The sequence below is a fragment of the Melanotaenia boesemani genome, chromosome 14 (genome assembly GCF_017639745.1).
Source record: "Melanotaenia boesemani isolate fMelBoe1 chromosome 14, fMelBoe1.pri, whole genome shotgun sequence".
Lineage (NCBI taxonomy): Eukaryota > Metazoa > Chordata > Actinopteri > Atheriniformes > Melanotaeniidae > Melanotaenia > Melanotaenia boesemani.
Window position 1 is genome coordinate 34,542,616 of NC_055695.1, and position 16,347 is coordinate 34,558,962.

Here is a 16,347-nt window from a genome sequence, read left to right on the forward strand (position 1 = left end):
CATTCATTCATCACAGTTACTTTTTATAATATTACAGTTACTTTTTATAAGTTACTGTTTTTTTTCACATTTACGACATCTTGCGCACCACATTCACCTCTCTGCAGGGCTGGTTTTGGTCCTCAGACCGTATGATTGATGCCTCTGATGTAGACTGTGATGCAGCATTCATACAGCATCATTTCACCACCTGTCTCCATGGTGAAAATCACTGTCTGTCCAGGTTGTTTACATCTGATGAAGACGATGTGAAAGTCATAAAAGCCCCAGATGTGACGAGTGAAGTTAAACGGTGATGATGAAGGTCTTTCTGCTTGTCAGACAAACAGTCCTCAGTAAACATGTCTGATTGGCTGTGAGTTGTTGCTCTTAGCATTAGATGAATTCTGTAGTTTAATAATGAGGTTCATTGTTTACTAAAATCTTCTAGGTCTTAGTTACATGTGCCACCACATGTGGCCAAATCAAAAAGCTAGTTGGTTTTCAGTTTTGCTATCCAGATGTCCATCAGTAAGGCATGTCGGACATCCGATGAGACGACGCAGCACGCATGTGATTAATCAGCGGTTCCTCTCCACACCGTGAGAGAGGATTTCTGAACCGCTGCAGATGTAGGTGTGCTTTACTGTAAATCTTATCAAACTGCGTCTTTGACCAAGCCTGTAAGAACTGATGAAAGCTTGTTTTATCCTGATATAGAAGCCAAGGTAAACAGCAGTTTGGCTTGTGAATCCATCGTTTGGGAAGGGATTGTTTTCTTTGTTGGATTCGTTCATTTCTTACGAATGATTTGAGGATGCAGTTGCTCCAATCGTGGAAGCTGATGAAGGATTTGTAGTCGTTCAGCTTGGTAGCTTAATGTTTACCTTCTCTCTGTGTGGGAAACTTTGCAGGATTGATTTGGTTTTCATTTTAATGTTGTTTATCATTAGTGCTGGGATCCCCCCCCCCCCCCCCCCCCCCCCACACACACACACACACACACCCCGGCTTCATTGGGGAGTCCATTAGCCGTAATGGGTGTTAGCGGATGCTGACTGATTGGTGCTTGTGTGAGCTCTGATAGCTGCAGTCATGGTGACATAATGAGAATGTTATTGTCCATCATTTCATTCTAATGCAGATTCACGGCTCTGATCTGTAGACTCCACGTCTCTGCAGTGTTCTCATCCTGTTAAAGGCCACGCAAGCTAAACACAGCCTTGACTTTCCTCTCTGTCTCTGTGTGCTTTCGTGTCCTCTGAAGTAAACTTTGTTCTCTTGTTTGTCTGCTCAGGTTTCCAACTGGTTTGGGAATAAAAGAATCAGATACAAGAAAAACATTGGTAAGTTCCAAGAAGAAGCCAACATGTACGCTGCGAGAACTGCCGTGAATGCGGCTAATGCATCCTCACATGGAAGCCAAGCAAATTCACCCTCCACTCCAAATTCTGCAGGTGAGACAGGAAGTCCCTCGCTCTGCTCAGATACCAGACATGTACTTCCTCCCTGTGCATTACTGCAAGCAATTTGGGGCTTTTCAGTGCTGATGTCAGTGATTTGTAAAAAAAAAAAAATGAAGGCAGTTCTTGCACACAGAACATCACCTGGTAACACGTTTCCCCTAAAACATAAAACAAGTTGAGAGCGAAGCGGTGTCAGAGTTCAGCCAACCTGAGCCCCGTGCCGAGTCTCCACGCCCCCCTTCCCCTCCTGCTAACCATGTTCATCATCTCTGCCTTCGTCATGTTCTGATGACGTCTGACGGATAAGTCTGGTGATATTCTTTCTGCAACTAATGATTCAAAAACATGAAACCACTGTTTATTTATCAACTAATCAGATGGCAGAGCTCCACCCTGATGCACCAGGAACACCAGCACACATTTTACTAGATTACTCAGAGATGATAAGCTGGACGGAGGTTGGACACAAACACACAAGCATTTTAATTCCAATATGTAAATATTAAATAATGCCAGACTTATCATTTCAAACCATTATGTAGGATTTCTGAGAAATGTTCATATTTGCTGTCTTACAGAGTCAGAACAAAGTGCTGATGTTAGGGCTTTAAGAGGTAAAAGAAGGACTTTCTTTACATCCAGACAGGTTTCTTTGTTCCAGAATCAGAGATGACAGGACAGTTAAACCGGCTCAATATCTAATCATAATGACTTTGGAGGCCTAAATGAATTTCTGCTAAATTATTCAGTTTGTATTTGTAAATCAAGTTTCTTGTTCTGCAACAAAAGAATTTGCCCGAAAAATTCAAGTTTGCGAATGTGCAGAAAAGGATCTGCTTGGCTGTAAAAACATTCAAACGTTCTTTTGCAAACATCCTGTCCACAGATGCGAAGCACAAAACGGCATGCAAGACTCTGAAGTTGCGGTGGTGAACCCTGTCCCTGTCTTTTTACGTTTATCTAATTGGTTGGTGACTAATCAAACTGTCCAATCAGGGAGCAGACAGCTTCCTGCCCTACCGCACCGCTGCAGGCTCTTAAAGGGGTCATATAGTCAACTTCCCAGTCCACTCAAAAGATGGAAATTCCTCTTGTTTCATGAACTGGTCTTTCAAAAGTAGAGAACATAAAGTTGGGTTCTGCTCACACCCCAACTTTGACCAAAACCAGTTACCTTGAGAAGTGCTGGACTCTCTTTTACTCCCAGTGAGAGACACAGAGTGGGCGTGGCCATATTCATTGCCCTGGTTCCTGAGCTGGATGTTGGGGTTACCCCAGAAGATGAGATATATATATATATTAGTGCCGGGCAACAATTAAAATTTTTAATCGCGATTAATCGCATTGTTACGCGCAAAATGTCTCTTTTCTTTAAAAGAAGGCCTACCGCTATATAAAGAAAATGCAGTAAATTTTGGTTTACTAACATCAGGGGTGTTCAACCTGCGGCTCTGGACCTTCCACAATGCCTCTAAATACGTGGCTAAAATATTTTTTAAATCTTTCTTGTCATTATGTTGGAAACCAGGGACTTTTTTTTTCTTTTACACCATTTTCTACAAATATCTACATCCCTTAGAAGAAAGTCTGTCTATCCTCTTTTTTTTATATAAAGGTTTTATGTTTTTCTTTATTTTAAAACCTTAAAAATGGAAATAAAAATGTGGTTCTTCAAAAATAACATTTTCTTGTCCCTGGAGTGCCTAGCCTTGGTGTTGGGTTGGCATGGCCCACGATGGTTTTGCCTGGGGCAGTTGGGCCCCGTCGGGTTCCTGGGTGGGGCTTTGCTGGGGGGAATGGGTGGCCCTTGGGCCTGTGGGGCGCCTGCCCTCCGTGCGGCCCGCGCCGCAGCGCCCGGCGCCCGCTGGGCCTGCTCGCCATCGCCCTGGGCTGCCCGGTGCCCCTGCCCCGTTGCGCCGGGGGTTCCGGTCTGGGGACCCCTCTGCTCTGGTCCGGGTGGGCTGCTGCTCTGTCTGCTTTGGCTGTCCCGGGCTTGGTAGTCTGTGGATCTGCATGGCCTTTGGGACCTTGGGCTCCCCCCGTCCCCCGCTGATGCTTCGGGGTGCGGCGTGATCGCGGCCCCCTTGTGGGTACACATTTCCTCCTTGTTGCATGGCCACACATGCATATTAACACGTGCATGCTCACAAACGTGCTCGTCTCTCCATCCGCTTCTCACTAGATGTAGCTGATGTTTGTGTGTTGGTACGTTCATCTGCAGGTACGTTTGATGACTATTGTAATTTTTTATATTATCATCATTCTATCTTTCTTTCGGTATCATGTAGTACTGTGGTAGTTTATGTTGTTTTTTTTTTTGTGATATGTTCTGGGCAGCATAGACAACTGTTATTTCCACATTTTAATCCTGTCCTTTTCTCCCCTTTTTTTTTCTCTCTCTCTCTCTCTTCCTCTATCTCCCTGTCAGGTTCTGCACTGACATATAAGACTAAAGAAAATAAGATTACAATAAAAATAATAAAAATATCAAGGGCAGCCATGTATATAACATGTCTCCCTTGGTAGAGCAAATCTGTCAAGCAAAATATGGCACACAGACCACCGTTCTGTATGTTAGGATGCTGGACAGGACAGGGTAAAAAAAAAAAAAAAAAAAAAAAAATATATATATATTAAGTTTCATTTCTAAAAGTCTGGTAACATCTGCATCTCTAAAGGAGTTTTATTTAGCTGGCTGAAGGAAAAATGTCTCTTTGGATTGGAAAGGCTGCAGACCCCTGCACTAAACACATAAACAGGTTTACCAGCAGTTTTCTCTTTAAACAGCAACAGTTAAAATATTTCTTCATATATAAAATCACATATTTATGAGAAAGAAGGATGAAATGTTCAGGATTTACTAACTAAAAGGTAAAAAGTCAGCAGGATGGATTTAAAGCTGTGAAGCTGCTTCCTTCTAAACACAGAAGGAACAATATGTGATGAATATCAGCATCAGGTGAACAGACAGAAAGCAGGATGAGAATCTCACAGCTTCTAGATCAGGGGTAGCCAACGTCGGTCCTCGAGGGCACCAATCCGGCAGGTTTTCCAGATTTCCCTGCTCCAGCACACCTGACTCAAATTAAATGGATCCAACAGCCTATAAGGATCTCCACAATGACTCGTTAGTTTAAGTCAGGTGTGTTGGAGCACAGAAATCTGGAAAACCTGCTGGATTGGTGCCCTCGAGGACCGACGTTGGCTACCCCTGTTCTAGATGGTGAGGAGAGAGAAATATTCACAATATGCACAATAACTTCCATCCATGCACCTTCACTGCTTCATTATCCACATTTCTGGATATAAATTCTCTAAACTTTCATTCTTAGCTTGACTGTTTAGCTTCACCTCTGCACCTGCAGCCTCCGCTACCGGGAGTTAAGGGTTAACATCTCGTTTCCGGGTGTAGCATCAGGTCTGTAGATGTAACTATAAACATGTGTGGTATCCACAGAAAGTCCAGAATCTCAGCTACCAGCTCAGTAAAACCATTTCTATCACCAACAAACACAGTTAAGACAACAATAATTAAAAGACCAGGTACACAAAGTCTGAAAAATACATAAACACAGATGATGTTTCCCCATGAACACGAACAAACGGCTCCTCTACTGAAAGCTCACATCTCACAGATTCCACAGCTGGAAGTTTCATCTTAATATGACCAAGATTCACCGAACCAGAGGCAGAAGAAGGCCCGAGTTATGCTGTAAAAGTCAGAAAGCATGTCTTACCTTTGCTGTCTTGCAGAAATTAAAACCACATTTATTAAAAAATAATAATAATAATAAAAGTTTCTCGTCCAAAAATCATGATATTCTGCCATCTGCAGGTTTAGACAAAGAGAAACGTCGGTTCTTCTTCATCTTTCTTAAGTTTCAGACAGAAAACGTCTCTTCGTTTTAAAAAACCTTAACGTGCGATTAAAAAAACGGCATTAATAAAGCGTGGCGACCTGTCCAGTCCAGTCCAGTCCTGTCCTGTCCTGTCCTGTCCTGTCCTGTCCTGTCCAGTCCTGTCCTGTCCTTCCAGTCTCGCCTGCTAATTGCTGGGATAGGCTCCAGCTTCCCCATTACCCTTAAGTGGATTTAGTGGTACAGAAAAGGAATGAATGCATGATTTTTACGTATTGATCAAATAATGTTGCCTTTACACTGCTGATGTTGTCAGATAAGGAGATCCTAAACACAACCAATTCTGACAAACCAGATGAGATTATTCAGACAGCCTAACATTTTCCCCAAGTCTTTATCAAAACTCTAATTATTAAATAACATTTTATGATTGAATTATTTAATAATTAAGTCAAATTAAAGAAGTTTATCACATTATGTGACTGTTGTTTGTATAGAAGAAAGCCTTCTGCTGTGTCCTGTTAAGATAAACAGTTTTAGTGGTTTTTTCTGTTCTGTCAGTAGTAACCAAGCTGAACCCAAATTTCTGACTTTCGGATAAGACAGCAACCATGTGCATTTCTCACCATTCTGGACTACTTTTCACTTCTTTTATTCCTAATATACAAAAGTCTTGAATGTTTTCTATGTTTACTGGTTCAATGAAAACATCCGTGCAGCACCAGCTTACCTGTTCTTACGTAGTTTCGTCCTGGCTGCTCCTCTGATCTAACAGAACTGACCTCTGCATGCTGCTTCTCCAGGCTTCCTCTGCTGGCTCTCTGTGATTCCACTGCTCCCTCTCTCCCTCCAGGTTCTGCTGGCTCTTTTAACATGTCAAATTCCGGGGACTTGTTCATGAGCGTGCAGTCTCTCAATGGGGACTCATACCAGGGGGCTCAGGTGGGAGCCAACGTGCAGTCGCAGGTAGGGCTCCAGAAGATGATGCCGGACAGACCCCCTGCTTCAAATGTCTCGTTCTCACCTGTTGTGGACTCTGTAGTAGGAAACTGCAGTAAGACTCTAGCAATCTAAAGCAGGACTCAAGGACTCAGCTATAGTGCTTCGCTGTGGGACTCTGTTTAAGACTAAGAAAATGAAGCACGATTCTAGGAGCCTTCGGAAGGATTGTGCAGTAGAACTATACCATAAGACTTTAGGACTGCAGAAGAACTCTGCAATAGGGCTCTAGGAATTTACAGTAGGACTGTGTAGTAACACCGTGCTTTAGGATTCTATTGTGAGACTATGTCCTAAGACTCTAGGACCCTGCAGAAAGACCCTGGTGTAAGACTCTAGGACAGGGGTGGCCAACATCGGTTCTCAAGAGCCACAATCCTGCAGGTTTTCCATGCATCCCTGCACAGGTGTGTCCGTGCAGGGATGCATGGAAAACCTGCAGGATTGTGGCTCTTGAGGACCGACGTTGGCCACCCCTGCCCTAGGACGTAGTAGTGCAACTCTAGAAATCTAAAGTGGGACTCTACGACGCTGCTGTAGGACTCTGCTATAAAACTCTGTAAAATGCCTTGGCTGTAAGATTTTAAGACTACACAGAAAGACTTTGTATTTAGGAATTTGTAGCAAGAATCTAGGACTCTGTTGTATGATTTTGCTGTAAGACGTTACAGTAGGACGCTGCTGTAGGACTATAGTAAGACTAGGCCATAAGATTTTAGGACTCTGCCTTAAGACTTTTAAGTACTATGCCATGGGACTTTAGGATTCTTTAGTCAAACTGTGCAGTAAGACTTTAGGAATCTATAGTAAAAGTATGTCATAAGACTTTAGGACACTTTAATAAGACTGTGCCGTAAAACTTTAGGATTCTTTAGTCAGACTGTGCTATGAGACTTTAGGACTCTATTGTAAGGGTATGTCATAAGACTTTGGGACTGTTTAGTAAGAAAATGCTGTAAGACTTTGAGACTCTGTTGTGGGACTCTGTAGTAAGACTGTAGTAATCTGAAGAAGGTTTCTTGGACACTGCTGCATGACTCTGTAGTTGGACTTTAAAGAGACTCTAGGAATCTAAAGTAGGAGTCTTGGACTCTGCAGTACGAATGTGTGGCAGGTCTCTGCACTAAGACTTTTTTTTTTTTTTTTTTTTTTTTTTAACTTGTCCTGTCCAGCATCATAGCAGCAAAATGATAATCTGGTTGCTGTATCGTGCTGAACAAATTTGCTCTGCCAAGGGGAGGCCTATGAGTAAGGCTCCTCTTGATAATGTGATTAATTTATTTATTTACTTTGAATCACGGAATCTATGTAATGTTGCTGGACCTGACCGAAGGGGACAGAAAAAGATGGAAAATAGCAAAAAGAGCAAAAGAAGAAAGGAGACAAAAAGATCACAGACAGAAGGAAATGACCCTTCAATCCACACCATCACCAGACAACAAACTGTTAGACCTGTACATGAAGACACCAGAAAATTTCCTACAACTTTTACAAAAACAGAAACATACACACAGAAAAACCAGAGCTGCTAGTCATTAAGAGTTTTTAAATAATAACCAAATCAAAAAGACATAACAGCGACCAGATACTAACTCACAGGAAAAAAAAAAAAAAATTATCACTTAGTATTAAAACCCACTGGACAACTCAGTGACTGTGTCAGCATGCAGAGCAAGAGGAGAGCCCCAGCAAGAGCCCCCCACGGTCCCGGGGCACAGGCCCCAGTGGGCCAAGATCAGCAGCTGCCGGCCCCGCCAGGGACCGGCCACCCAGGGCAGCCCAAGCGAAGGGCCCAGGGCCCCAGGAGCCCAGAGGCAGCCGCCCCACCCCCCAAAGGCAGAGGGCCCGCAACATGCCCAGGAGGACCAGGCCCCCCCAGACAGCCACCCGGCGTAGGCCAGCACACACCCCGATGTTCCAGCAGCACAACCCGGGAACCAGGGTGCTATCGGCCCCCTCCCCCCACTCCCCACCTCCTTCAATCCAATCACACCCTCCCCCGCCCGACATGCACTGCATGCCATGCCCCCCAGGTGTTGTTTGTGTGTTGTGTTTCTTGTGTTTTGGTGTCTTGGTGCAATTAAAACTGAGAGGCGAGTCGCCACGGGGGGCATCCAAGGAGACCACTGAATGGTCTCCTCCGCTCCACCTCGCATGGCTCCACGCCTCCCAAATCCCTACGTGTGTGTGTGTGTGAGACAGAGAGAGCACGGGAAGTAAGAGGGGTCCGGGGATGTACGTCCAGAGGGAAGCAAACTTCCCTCTGGATGATGAGCCTCTAATGGCATTAGGCATCCCCGCTCCCCAGGAGGCCCCCCAGGGCAAGACAGGCCAGGAGAGGCCACCCCCCACGGCCGGGCCATTCAGGGACCACAGCCAGTGAGCCGTCACCAACCCTAGAAAGTACCCACCCTCCCACACGCCTAAAGGGGAATGAGAGGATGGGGACAGCCCGCCCAGGACCCCCCCCCCAACAAGTGCACTTAACCCCGCCCCAACCACACACAGAAACACATGCACACACCTATTTCCTTGCACACTCCCGCTCATCCTAACTCATATATGTCCTCTCAGCCCCACCCACACAATATAAACACTCACACAGCATCCAACCCTCCCACTCTCACTCCACGGACACACCCCCACTCATCCTAACACATGCATACGCACGCACACAAACATACCCCCACATCCACATAAACATCATCCAAAGTACAGACACACACACACAACATACAAGCATCCCTGTCTCACACCCCAGCACCTCCCCCTATAATCCCCCGAATCCCGCTCAGCCCTCCTTCAAACCCCTATACCCCCCCTGCACCCGGGCCATACCAGACACCAGGGCATGCACCAACCCACACCACGGCAGCACATCCGGGCAGGCCCAGACCCCCGGCACATACGGACCCCACTACCCCGGAGGGAGGAGGACCACCCCTGGGCACCAGAGCCCAGAAACCCCGCCCAGCCCACCACGGAATAGCCCGGCCGCCCGGCCCAGGACCGACGCCCACCAACCCAGGCACCACCAGTGGCCTCACCCCCCGCCACGAGGCGACTCCAACCGCTGGCCCCCACAGCCCCCGACGAGGCCAGACCCAGAGCCACCCCCATCGCAGAGCAGCCCGGTCCCGCATCACGGGCAACCACAAAGAACCCACAGCCACCAGTCACTCCCGGCCATTTCCCAACCCCCATAGCAACGAGGTCACAGTCCTCCACCTACACTAAGTGATGGAACTAAGCACAGGGGACCAGAGGGAATGAGATTCAGCTAAATGGTTCTTTGAGGAGGCAGACATTGTCTCACTACTGATGTGGTCAACTAAGAGATTCCTAAACTGCTGAATACACAGATTATTTTTGTTTTTCCAGTTCACAAGGATAGTTTTCTTTGCGATGCATAATGCTGTGCCTATCATGTGTGCAGAGTTAATTGTCATATTAATGTCACCCAAGTCACCTAGTAGACATAGTGCAGGGATTGTAGGAATATTACATTTAAACCATGTTGACATGTCTACACATACCTGAAGCCAGAACCTGCGACAAGTGTGCAGGACCACAAGGCATGGAGGTAGTTGTCAGGTGTGTTTTCATTGCAGTGTGTGCAGATGTTTGATTGTGACAGACCCATCCTGAACATCCTTTGTCCTGTATAATGAGTTCTATGCAGAATTTTGAATTGTATTAGTTGCATATTTGAATTCTTAGTCATTTTAAAGATGTTTAAACATATTTGTGACCATTTATCTTTATTAAAGGTACTGGATAAGTGTATTAAGACTTTAACAATCTGAAGTGGGAGTTTGGGACCCTTAAGTAGGATTCTGTAGTGTGACTCTATTATTAAAATGTGGGAATCTAAAACTCTGCAGTAGGACTTGTAGTGACACTCTTGGAATCTAATATGGGAATCTAGGACAACATCTAGGTCAAAAATACTGTACTGAGACCCAGTTAATGTAAAGTAGGAGTCTAGGACTCTACAGTAGGACTCAGTAGTGAGACTCCAGGAATCTAAATTAGTAGTCTAGAGCTCTACAGAAGGACTCTGTGGTAAAATTCAATGAATCTGAACTCGGGTCTTGGACTCTGCAGTAGGAATATTTGGTAAAACCCTGTATTAAGACTTTTAACAATCTAAAGTGGGAGTTTAGGACCCTTAATTAGGAGCCTGTAGTGAGACTAGATATCTAAAGTAGGAGTATAGGACGGTACAGTAGGACTCTGTTGTGAAAAGTAGGCGTGGTTTTGTTTATCTTTAAAACAGTAACCATTCACAGCGTTAGATGAGCTAGACCCATGAACCTGAATTTTTATAAAAATGAAAAAAAAATTTTTTTCCATGAAGTGGGCATATCTTTATGAAAAGGAGTTTACCCACCACACTCACAGTTCATGGTCTGAATAGCAGAAACTACCTTCTTTATATATATATACACACACACACACATATATATATATATATATATATATATATATATATATATATATATATTTACACGAAATGGAAACTTTTTTATTTTTTCTGTTTGATGTTGTTGTCTCTAAGGCCATGTTTTCAGCAGTGTATTCTTGTTATGTCTTTGTTTTCTTGTTGTCCTTCTCTCTGTTCTCCTGTACTTTCTTGTGTTGACTCTGACCTTGTGATGTCTGTTGTTTCTGGATGTTTCAGGTGGATACCCTTCGCCATGTTATCAGTCAGACAGGCGGATACAGTGAAGGACTTACAGCCAACCAGATGTACAGTCCGCAAAGCATCAGTGTAAGCATTCTGCTTTTGTTTTTAGTTTGTTTTGTTTTTTTCTTTTCTCTCTCCTAGCAATTATTTTAGAGCCACAGGGCTCAGAAAGCCACTTAGCAGGACTTATCTCAGCTCCATGGTCACCTAGTTGATTGCATCTGCACTGCTCATGCCACAGGCAGCACAATGCCTAGCGTACGCAGATGGGATGCTGGCCGCACACATGCACAGCATGCATGTGAACCTGCCATTTTCCATCAAGTCCAGTGAAGCACCTGCAGCACGTATGACCAGCCATTCAAAGAGCCAAACAAACAGGTGACACTTTTTGCACCAAACTTCAGATTCGTCCGACCGCCTGACCCGTGATTAGCAGCCACAAAGACAGAAGATCCCGTTTAATTCCAGTCGGCAACACCACAGTCCAGCTAAAGATAAAACCTGGCACTGCTGGAAAGGGGGGGGACTGTTCTCTTCCTGTTTGTTTGATTTTGCACCAGAGTTTGGGTGTAGAAGTGGGGGTTGGGGGGCTGTTTGCTGCCAGCAGTAAACAGTAAGGATATTCACAGCGACAAGCCGTGTCGGAGAGAGGAAAATCGATAAGACAGACACAAGGAGAGCAGAGTGTGGACTTGGGACAGCAATCCAAGCGCATTGCTCAGATCATGTTCCTGCCACATTAATGGCCCTGACAGCGAGCCTTGCTGAGAGGACGAAGACGAGGACGGTCACAGCCGCGGCTGGCTTCCTCTGCTGTCCTAGTTGTGCCTCACTGGCCATATGATAATCAGATGAAATGTCTCTGTATGAAAACATGGATGTGTATTCAAATAGGCTTCCTGGCTGCTCCAAGCACATCCCTCAGCCAGCTGAGCTAACCCTGAGAGCCCACTAACGTATTCAGGCCCAGTTCTTCCTCAGTCCTTTGACCTCACAGATGCAGTTCTCCTTGGCCGGCTGCTTGCTCTACCACATCTTACACTGCCACAATATGCTGTTATTCACTTTTCTACCCTGCAATGCATAATGTAAGAGCAGGATATCTGTCTGCAGGCTGTTTGCTGTGATTTATGGAGCCGAAGTCCTTTAGTCCGGACTCTCCGCTCTTCTTTCCCAGCATGCAGTCTGTATTTCTGTTTGATGTGATATTTTAAGAGTTTTTTTCATGAAGTACATATTTTGCAAGTTTCTCAAAATGATCATTTTTGGCGGTCCCAAAATTTCACAAGGGGGCCCTGCAACCAGTGCTCATCACCTTTTTATTATTATATTGTATACTTATAACAATGACATGTTAATAATATCTTTGAAGGTGTTGTTGTTACAGCATTAAATTCTTCAGTTGCAAATTTTAAATGTTCTTTCATGGCTTTCACTATTCTACTGACTTCTACTTCATTATTTACTATTTTCATTTAATTAAACAAGGAAAATGTGGTGTCATGTAGTTCCGATACAGAAGATTAAACTATGTGCTGAAACCGGCATTATGACACTTTAAGATTACATTTACAGCTAATACAGCACATATGTAGTTTCAGACATGGAAAACAAAACATTAACACCACTTGCACACAATTACTTTTTTTCCAGTGGTACATATCAGATTTTTGGGCCATGAATTCTGTAATTTAACATTGTTAGCTTTACAATTAATATGAACTAGATTTCTTTCATTTGATATGATCCAAGATATCTGTTATTTTCAGCCTTGTCATACCCAAGCTGTCTTCAGGGGGGCAGACTGAGCTACACTGAGCTAAATTAACTTCTGGATTATCTGCACTACACTTCCTGTTTTTTCTACCTTTCTTTTGTCACCACCAGACAGAAAACGTATCATTTTTATAAACCTGCTCTCCTGTTTATTTAGACTCACTGCTATTAGCAGCTAGATCGAGAGGTCGGGCCCTTTAGGAAGCGGTTGGCCACTCCACTCCACATTCAAATCCAATCAGTCTTTATTTATATAGCACTTTCACATACCAAGAGGTACCCAAAGTGCTGCACATGTAAAATAACAATACATAAAAACATCAAAACAACAATAAAACAAACAATAAAAGTGAAAAGATAGTAAAAAGCCCGGCCTCATGATCATGCTCTCTGGAATTAAAAGCCAGTGTAAAAGAGATAAGTTTTTAAAAGAGATGTTAAAATCATTCAAGGTTCTGACAGACTTCACAGAAAGAGGGAGACTATTGCAGTTTAGGGGCTACTGAGGAAAAAGCTCTGTCTCCCCAAGTAACGAGTCGAGTCCTGACTACTACTAACTGCATTTGATTTTCTGATCTCACAGCTCTACGAGGACAGTGCTAAAGGGATGACCTCTGTTTTATTTTCATTTATACACAGGAAATTCATCTCCATCCATGTTTTTACATCCTGCAAGCAATTCTGAAGATTTTCAATGCATCGATCTACAGCAGATTATAATGCCAGATGAATCTGGATGTCGTCTGCATAACAATGAAATGACATCTTGTGCTTTTTTTAAAATGGACCCCAGAGGAAGTAAATATAGTCAAAATAAAATATGGCCCAGGATGGAGCCTTGAGGTACCCCATAATCAAGTGAGGCCTCTGAAGAAGAGAACTGCCTAAGATGTACAGAAAAACTTCTATTTCTCAAATATGACTCAAGCCATTTGAGTACTATGACATTAATTCCAACAGACTGTTGCAAATGTAAAAATAAAATATCATGATCAACAGTATCAAAAGCAGTAGTGAGATCGAGGAGAATTAAAACAGCAGAGGCTCCAGAATCAATAGTGAAAAACAAATCTTTACAAACCCTGAGCAGCCCGTTTCAGTGCTGTGACACAACCTAAAACCAGACTGGAACATTTCATGGAGGTCTTGTAGTTCCAGATGATCTGAAAATAAACAACTTTCTCTAAAATCTTAGAAAGAAAAGGAAGCTTAGAAATTGGCCTAAAGTTTGAGAGAACGTTAGGATCCACTTTGTTGGCCTTGGTTGGACATGTTTTGTTTCAGAAGCTAATCCTCTACATATATGTATGATCGAACCCAAGTTTATTGGCTGCATGGAGAGTTGCTAACCCACGAGATAGAGACTTTACGTTCTAGTCCCAAAGTCATCTTACCTTTTCTAGAATTTACTTTATTTTTGTTTCAAGACTTGTTCTTGATAATGTTAAAAATTCTTTACTAGTCCAGGTATCCTGCCAGGTATCCTGTCAGATTATAAAAGGTTTATTTCCCAGGATCCAGAACAGGAAAAAGCATAACAAAAACCAGAGGGAACAGGCAAGGGTGAAATGATAATGAATGGTGAGGATCCGACCAGGAACAACAGAAAACCAGGGGTACTTATACACTGAGGGAGTAACAAGACACAGATGAAGTGGATGACTAATCAGACCAGGTGAACTAATGAGGCAGGAACAGAAAACCACAGCACACAAGGGAAAAACTGAACATGACCAGAAATCCATAAACATAAAGTCCATAACCGTGACAGCTGAGACTATCCGAGATTATCAGGACATATCTGGAGTTGTGTTGGGTGACTCTGACCACCATGTTACACTATATGCAGATGACATTTTGTTATTTTTCACAAATCCAGAAAGATCAGTACCGACCTTAATATCAGTAACTGACCACTTTGGACAGTTGTTGGACATAAAATGAATTTCCATAAGTCAGAGGCTCTACTACTTAGTAACCTCAGTGATTTGACAATAATTCCTGGCTTTGCTTTCAGATGGGCAGTCTCAGTCTGGGCAGTGTGGGAATGAGAGTGTCCACAAATATCAAGGACATTTAGAAACTTAATTTCTGGACATCCGCAAGAACGGAGATGAGTAAGGACGCGTAAAAACGAGAGCTCCCTACAAGCAAACTTAAATTCAAGGTTAATCACCCACTAAAAACTCGAGGAATACGGCTAAGCAAGACACAGAATTCCAGAAAATGAGGGGAATATGAACAAAAAAGAACAGAAACCCGAACAACAAAAGTAAAGAAGGACATGACATTGTGAAGGCATACATGCTAGCGCCAGAAGCTAGCATGGATACCTTTCAAAGTAGTCTAGACAGCATCAGCAAACAAATTTAGCTCATGCAGATTGAAATGAAAGTGGATCTGAAATTATTTAAAGATGACCTCATGACGCAAATAAAACATGAATTAACTGAATTCATGGAGAGTATCCACCAGAAATTAACCGATATAACAATGGAGATGGGTGAGCAAAGTGAAAGATAGATGCTGCCATAACACAAATGGAAGAGATTGAGATATGGAACCATGAAGCAAATAATGAACTACAGAAGTTAATATTGGAAAAAACGGAGGATAAATTTGGATGATTTGGAATCTAGATTGAGGCGAAATAACCTGCAAATTTATGGCATAGAGGAAGATGTTGAAGCAATGGCTGACTCGGTGGTTGAATTTATGGACAAGTGGCTCAGAGAGGAATTGTCACTAAACTTATATCTGCAGATCCAACAAGTTCACCGAGTTATAGCACCCAAACCTAAAGGGAAACAACCACCAAGATCCATTGTTATATGTTTTCAACAGTTCACCGTAAAAGAATTAATACTGATAAGAGCATGGGAGGAAAAAAATATTTTGTATTGGAGAAAAAGGATCTTTTTTTGACCATGACTACTACATGAGAGAACACTACAACAACGTAAAGCATTTATATATATTAAGAACGTGCTGAAGAAAGAAGAAATTCGCTTCCAGACCTCTCAATAAGACGCGTGTGCATTGGCCAGGAGGAGTGAAAACAATGTTGAGCTAAATAAATATATTGGAGGGGTATAACATAAAGAAATTGGTTGTGAGGCAACAGATGTGTTTTCGAGGACTCGGATGGGTGTGATAAACCTGAGTGGGATATCTATCGTCACTAGAATGGGGCTCTCTCTTTATGTCAAAACAAGAAAGGAACCAACAGGACAGAAGGTAATGTTGGCCCCTTTATGTATGTAGTTATACTGTGTTTGATATTTTTGTTTATTTCACTAATGACTTTGAAATATTTATTTGAAAGCCTATGGATGTGATATATTATTGGAGGCAATGCAGTTATTCATGGACACCAAAATAAAGATAAAAGATTATAATATTCTGTCTTTAAATGTTAATGGTTTGGGAAATCCAGTAAAAAGAGCTAAATAATGACAAAACTTTAAAAAGAAAAAACAGATAAATTTCCTGCAATTTATCAAATATAGAACAGGAAAAATACATTTTATAGCTCACATTCAAATACTAGGAAAAAAAAGGAGTAGAAATAAAAGCT

General features: G+C 42.9%; 1 protein-coding gene across 4 annotated transcripts in view; it reads left to right on the forward strand.

Annotated features, from left to right (window-relative positions):
* LOC121653497 (pre-B-cell leukemia transcription factor 1-like) overlaps nucleotides 1–16,347 on the forward strand; it is an 85,013-nt gene that overhangs the window by 58,026 nt on the left and 10,640 nt on the right. For 2 of the 4 annotated variants that reach the window (XM_042007025.1, XM_042007027.1), the window contains 3 exons: nucleotides 1,277–1,436; nucleotides 6,156–6,268; nucleotides 10,986–11,075. In XM_042007025.1, coding sequence (XP_041862959.1) covers nucleotides 1,277–1,436; nucleotides 6,156–6,268; nucleotides 10,986–11,075 — 363 coding nt within the window. The remainder of the gene's footprint in view (nucleotides 1–1,276; nucleotides 1,437–6,155; nucleotides 6,269–10,985; nucleotides 11,076–16,347) is intronic. The other 2 variants (XM_042007026.1, XM_042007028.1) reach the window with 2 other exon arrangements.